This window comes from Sciurus carolinensis, chromosome 11 (assembly GCF_902686445.1).
Source record: "Sciurus carolinensis chromosome 11, mSciCar1.2, whole genome shotgun sequence".
NCBI lineage: Eukaryota > Metazoa > Chordata > Mammalia > Rodentia > Sciuridae > Sciurus > Sciurus carolinensis.
Genome location: NC_062223.1, coordinates 122909485 through 122916466, shown reverse-complemented (window position 1 = coordinate 122916466; position 6982 = coordinate 122909485). Strand labels below are relative to the sequence as shown.

Genomic DNA, 6982 nt, shown 5'->3' with positions numbered 1-6982 from the left:
TACAAAATGCCCCAAATATTTTGTATCTCCCATGTCCATACTTAGCATTAGCCATCTCTCCAAGGAATTCTGCCTACCTTTATTGAAGAAGAGTAGTAGAATCTCAACACACCTATAGAAGCTGGGTGTGCTCATGGTGAACTGGGATTTGCTGCTTCTGATTCCCTCAGATGAATGTGTATATGTAAACCTGTATTCATGAACACTGTCAACCGTATCTCCACAGTTTATATACGTCTGCACTGATCTAAACATCAGTTCATGCTGACATTTCCTACTCTCAGGTAGTACCATATTCTTCGCTAGAAATCAACAATCTGTAAACTTCCACTTCATGAAACCTGCTTGTCATTATTCACTGAACAATTGTTTTTGTTTCCTTGTATTTATATATAGTGATTTCAGAATTATCAACCTTTACCTTTATGAGAAATACCTTTTATCTACTGAGCAGAACATTTTGCCTTTAATCTGGCAATCTCTACTCATTTCCTAAATTCCTTAGGTCAACACCTTTTACCCCCAACCCCTTCATGGAGGTGATGCCATAAAGTGCCTGGAAAACTACAGAGACTATAAAAAGAAGCATTCACTAATAATTATAAATAATGAACTATTGATTCAGTAAGCAAAAAGAATTGAAATCATGGCTTTAAATATTTCAGATATTATTTTCAGATAGGAAGTTATTGTCATGAAGACCAGGTAGAACTATATCTATGAGGTTTAATTTCTGGTCTTTACCTAATGACTGATACTTTTTCAGCCCAGAGAGACTATTGTACACAAGAGAATTAATGAATGTTTCATATGAAAGTTGAAAAAAGCAAACTGTAACTGTGCTTACATCCCAACATCTCATCCCTGGTGAAAGGAAATCCTGAGGGAGCTTCCACCCATGTACTTTTAAGACACCTGTTATGAATCAGAACTCTAGGTAACTCTAGAACTCATCATTTGCATTTTTGAGGAAGCCACAAGGAGGAATTGTGGTGTTTGATTTATAATATATAAGTGAACTCCTCAGATATTGATGTCTGCATGCAAATCCCCTAAGGAAAAGAGAACCCAGGAGTCTCTGTGTTGAATTGCCACCACGAAAAGCATCAAGAGCTAGTTCCCTCAGAGCCTTTGGTCTAATGCTAATATATAACCTGGATTCATGTTTCCAAGTCAAGTAAGACTGAGCACCTGAATTCCAATTATTCTACAACCTTTAATCACAGAAGTTTGGAGGACTTTTTTGAAGTTGAGCCTTCCTACATATAACAGTGCTCTCCTACATCTGAAAAAGATGATTCATCTGTTCTACAACACATCTGAAGGTAGACAATTATCTTTTTCATACTTCAACCCACACAGTTTGCAGGTATGTTTAATGGCTAGAGAGGTAAAGATAAAACATATCTTTATGGCCATAATTCTGCCCTTTGAGGCAGCACAAAACAAATCCTATTTGTTGTTACTGTCATGTAGATACTAGGCATAAATTATTACAATCTAAATCTTCAATTTTCCTGAATAATTGTGAGTTATAAACCACTACCAGAAAATATAGCCTCTAAGAAATAAGCACCATTCACCGGATGCAATTTTTCTTGGGTGTCTATCACTTCCCTCAATTTGGATACTCTTCATTATAATGAAATTACTAGTATTTATAGGAGTTTTTCTCTGAATTCAGGGCACTTGAACATGAGGAATTTTCAGGCCAATCTTTCTCCACTTTGAACGTTGTGCAGAACTTGCTCATTTCTACTTACATTTCAACACTCAGCTTCCCTTAAAAAGTCTCCATTGACCCCATTCTTGGCTAGCACCATAATGACCAAGTTCCTACAGGACCCACATGTCATGTTCAGCAGTCACTAGTCAGTCTCCCTGTCCCCTTCAAGATGGTGACATTTTGAAGATCAGGAATTCTGTAGTATTTGTGTTCTCGTGCCAAATGCCCACAGCAAATGTTTGGCTTATCCTTGTAAAATTGGTTTTCATATTAGTTCATGTTTACCGCCCAACACCATCATCTTGAATCATTAAAATCATAAAATTTCCCACTAGGCAATTTTCTTTAACTATACTGTGATTTCAATCCTCCTTAGTTATATTCATTTTTTTTTTCACTTTTTTTCTGGTTGATTTTTATCTCTGATCAAAGACATGGAAAAAGATGTTTGAATTGAAGCATGTGCCTGCCTCATGTCTATAACTTTTTATCTTTCTCCTTCACCTTCTCCTTTCTCTTTCTTCTTTCTCCTTCTTTGGTAGGGGGTGATTGAACCCAGGGGTGCTTAACTTGAGCCCTATTCACAGCCATTTCTATTTTTTATTTTGAGACAGAGTCTCAGTTTCTTAGGGCTTTCCTACATTACTAACATTGCTGTGAACTTGTAATCTTCCTGCCTCAGTCTCCTTAGCTGCTGGGATTTCAGGTGTGTACCACTTGGCCTGGTTTGTCTGTAACTTCTTAATGTTTAATAGAAAAGCCTATCTTTTTCTCATTTACCTGTTATAAAAATCCTATGATAAGGAAAATTGTTATATTTTCAAGGCATGTATTATAATAGTTTTTGTTTGTTGGAGAGAAACAAATGCCACACTGGAGGAAATGAAATACACATAAGCAGCATAAATGAAGAGGAACTCCCAGGCATAACCTCGGTGTGGAGGACTTGCAGGAACATGACAAATTAGTTGGTTGTGATGGAATGTTCTGTGTGTTCAGTAGGATGCCCCTGTTATCTTGTGGTTGTTTTAATTTTTATAACACTTGCGTTGAAACATAATTGAGGTGCCATAAAATTCACCTTTTCCAACTCCACAGTTCAATGTCTTTTACTATATTCATGGAGTTGTACAACCATCATGTGTTCTTATTGTGGAATACCTTTACCACCCACATAAATAAAGCCACATACCCATTAGCAGACCCATCCCAGTATCTTTGTTCTGGAAGGCACTAAACTACTTTCATTCTCTACAAAATTTCCTATTCTAACACTTCCTATGAATGGAATAACACAGCACAAGGCCTTCTGTTTCTTGTTTTTTTCACGTAGTGTGTTGTGGGTCCCTTTAGCATGTGGCCTATCCCTCAGTGCTTCATTCCTTTTTATTGCAGAATAATGCTGTTCTGAAGGACATACTACACCTTGCCTGTCCATTGAACACTGGTTGGACATTTGGGTGGCCTGTATTCTTAGGTTCTTGTAAGGAAAGCTCCTCTGAATAGTCAGCTACAATATTTGTGGAATGCTTTCCATTCCTATTAGTGTGTACCTGGTACTGAAATTTTTGGATCATGTGATAATTCTTTTTTCAAATTTTGAAGAACTTCTTAACTGTGTCCTAGCAGTTTGTACCTATTTACAATTCCACCAATAATAGATAAAATTTCACATATCTTCACATTATTGTCAACAGTTTTATTTGTCTATTCTTTTAATTACAGTCTCCTTAATCAATGTGATATATTCTCTCACTGTAGTTTTGATTTGAATTTCTTTAGTAATGTATGATGACAAACATATTTTAGTGCTTATTGGTCATTTATATTCCTTAAATAGAAGAAAGTTCATTTGAATCTGCAACTATTTGTTATCATGCTGTCTTTTCAATTGTTGATTTGTAATAGATCTTTATATACACTAACTTCAAGTTCTCCATCAGATACATTACTTGAAAATATGTTTTTCCATTCTATGTGATTTCTTGTCATTTTTTAGATGGCATCCTTTCAGATTTTTTTACTGGTCTGACATTATTATACAGGGTGATGGGTTTCATTGTGGCCTATTTATACAAGAATAGTACGTATTTTGATCAATTTTAATCCATGATACCATATCTACCCTTCCTCCCTTCCTACTTTTCTCTCCCTAGTTTCCTTCCTCTGCTCTATGGTCTCCCATCTGTTTTTATGATATCTGCTTTTCTTTCTTTTTTTCACTCTAGCTCTGAAGTTGAGAGAAAACAGTCATACTTCTCTGAGTCTGGCTCATTTCACTAACATGGTACTTTCCATGTTCATTCATTTTCTTGAAAATGATTTAATTCCTTTCTTCTTTATGGATCAATAAAACTCCATTCTGTATAAATTCCACATTTATTTATCCAATTATCTGTTGATAGACACTTAGGTTGATTTAAAGAATCGTCTATTGTGAAATGCGCTCCTGTGAACATGAGTAAGCGTGTATTTCTATAGTATGCTGATCTTAATTCAGTTGGTTAAATACCAAGGAGTAGCATAGCTGGATCATATGGAAGTTCCATTCCTAGTCCTTTGAGTATCCTCCATACTGATTTTCACAGTGAATGTACTAACTTTAATTTCCACAAAGAGTGCACAAGAGTTCCTTTTTCTCCATTCTCATGAAGTTCAATTTACTACTTTTTTGTGTGTGCTAGTATCTATTTTTAGATTCTTATCTAAGAACTATCATTAGATCCAAGGTCAAAAGGACTTAGTCTTAGGCCTTTTTCTTAATATTGTTATAGTGTTGCTCTTACATTTAGTTCTGTAACACATTTCAAATTAATTTTTGTGAATTGTGTGAAAAAAGCTACAAATTAATTACTTTACATGTAACTATTAAATTGGGGAAGTGTCATTTATTGAAGAAAAACTTAACTATTGAATTGTCATGAATCCTTCTAACAATTTAATTCTTCATAGATGTGAGTTTATTTCTGTATTGTCAATTCTGCTTCATTGATCTATCTATCTAGGATAACACCACACTAACTTTATTATCATTAAATTATAGTAATTCCTCATATGATGCCTCCAATGTGTTCTTATCTTCATTCGAATTTGTTTTGATTATTCTATATCCCTTGCATTGCCATAGGGATTTTAGGATCAATATGTGAATATCTGCCATAATAAAACTGAGATTTTCATCGAGATTACACTAAACTTATAGATCAATTTGGGAAGTACTGCTATTTTGACAAAGTAGAATATTGTTGATTCACTAGTATGGTATGTTTTTCCATTTATGTAGGTCTTTTATTCCTTTCATCAATGTTTTATAAATTCAAGAATAATGTGTTTTCTTTATTTAATTTATTGTCTAGAATTTTATTGTTTCATGCCATTTTAAATGACTTTTTGATTGTTCACTGCAATTGTACAGAAATGCATTTAAATATTTCTATTGACCTTGTGTTCTGCCATGTTGGTGAACTTTTAAATTCATCTAATAGTTTCTTTTCATAGATGGTTCCTGAGGTTTTAAATAGATAAGATGGTAATGTGTTACAAGTAGAAATAGTTTTACTTACCACTTTCAAATCTGAATGTCTTTACATTTATATACTTGCATGATTGTACTTTAGAGAGCTTCTAGTATAATGTTGAACAAAAGTGCAGGGTGTGGACATATTGGCTAGTCCCTTACCTTGGGAGGCAAAATCTTTCAGTCTTTCACTTTTAATTCTGATATTGACCGTGGTTTTTTGTAGATGCTGCTTTTATTTTAACATACAGTAAAACATTTGCCTACATAGCACTTGAAAATATTAGAAATAAGGCATGAAGAATTACTGTAGTAGTCAAAGTTCTCAGACCAGTTCTTTGAATTATCAGGGACTAAGTACTAATAACCACACTTTTTTCATAGAGCACACGTTAGGAAAACTCTGATATTTATAGACATCACCAAATTGGGGGGAATCTCAAGGTCTTTCATTGCAAACGCAGCTGAGCATTCGACAAAAAAAAATAGATACATCTAGCTGAAAAGCCTTGAATTTTGGTTCACACTTCAGTGTGGGTTGAGATGATAAATATTTATAGCAAAATTTTCCCTTTTTCCATAGAATTCCAATTAGAAAATGACACAAGGAAACCATTCCACCGTGAATGAATTTATCTTCATTGGATTAACAAAGAAGCCAGAGCTCCAGGTGCCCCTCTTCCTCTTCTTCATAGGAGTCTACATGTTCACAGTGGTAGGGAACCTGGGCATGATCCTGCTGATTGGGCTCAGCTCTCACCTGCACACCCCCATGTACTATTTCCTCAGCAGTCTGTCTTTCATCGACCTCTGCCAATCCACTGTCATTATCCCCAAAATGCTGGTGAACTTTGTGATGCAGAAGAACACCATCTCCTACCCTGAATGCATGACTCAGCTCTACTTCTTCCTAGTTTTTGTTATATCAGAGTGTCACATGTTGGGTGCCATGGCATATGACCGCTATGTTGCCATCTGTAGTCCCTTGCTTTACAATGTAACCATGTCTTATCAAGTTTGCGCTTGGTTGCTAGCTGGAGTATATAGTATGGGCTTGATTGGTGCCACAGCTCACACAGTCTGCATGCTAAGAGTGCTTTTCTGTAAGGTTGATGAAATAAACCATTACCTCTGTGATCTTTTTCCACTATTAGAGCTTTCTTGTTCCAGTACTTTTGTAAACGAGGTAGTAGTTCTGTGCTTCAGTGCATTTAATATCCTTGTTCCAATCCTGACCATCCTTAGCTCCTACATCTTCATCATCGCCAGCATCCTGCGCATTCGCTCCACTGAGGGCAGAGCCAAAGCCTTCAGTACCTGCAGCTCCCACATCTCAGCTGTTGCTCTCTTCTTTGGTTCTCTAGCATTCATGTACCTGCAGCCATCGTCAGTCAGCTCCATGGACCAAGGGAAAGTGTCCTCTGTGTTTTACACCATCATTGTGCCCATGCTGAACCCTGTAATCTATAGCTTGAGGAATAAGGATGTGAAACTTGCCCTAAATAAGTTCCTTGAAAAAAGAAGTGTCCTGTGAAAAAGAGTATTTTACTTTAGTAAAAATTTACATTTTCTGGAAATTTGATAAGAAATAGTGCAGACAGAGCAATGTATATCCACAAGTCATGAGATTACTGCCCATACTTGATTTCTTGAAAGAAAGGTAGCAAGTGTAAGACTGGATTTAATGGATCAGACACATGGAGGACAGCACCTGTCCAAGATGCCCCATTATCCCTCTA

The 6982-nt window shown here is 35.9% G+C and overlaps 1 protein-coding gene across 1 annotated transcript; it reads left to right on the top strand.

The window, feature by feature from the left end:
* Nucleotides 1–5832: 5832 nt before the first annotated feature.
* LOC124958526 (olfactory receptor 150-like) lies at nt 5833–6777 on the top strand. The gene has a single exon (XM_047516642.1). The coding sequence runs from the start codon at nt 5842–5844 to the stop codon at nt 6775–6777; it is 936 nt and encodes a 311-aa protein (XP_047372598.1). The 5' UTR covers nt 5833–5841.
* The last annotated feature ends 205 nt before the right edge of the window (nt 6778–6982 follow it).

Excerpts from the sequence above, each read along its gene's own strand:
- LOC124958526 (XM_047516642.1), top strand. The coding sequence starts at position 5,842 with ATGACACAAGGAAACCATTCCACCGTGAATGAATTTATCTTCATTGGA.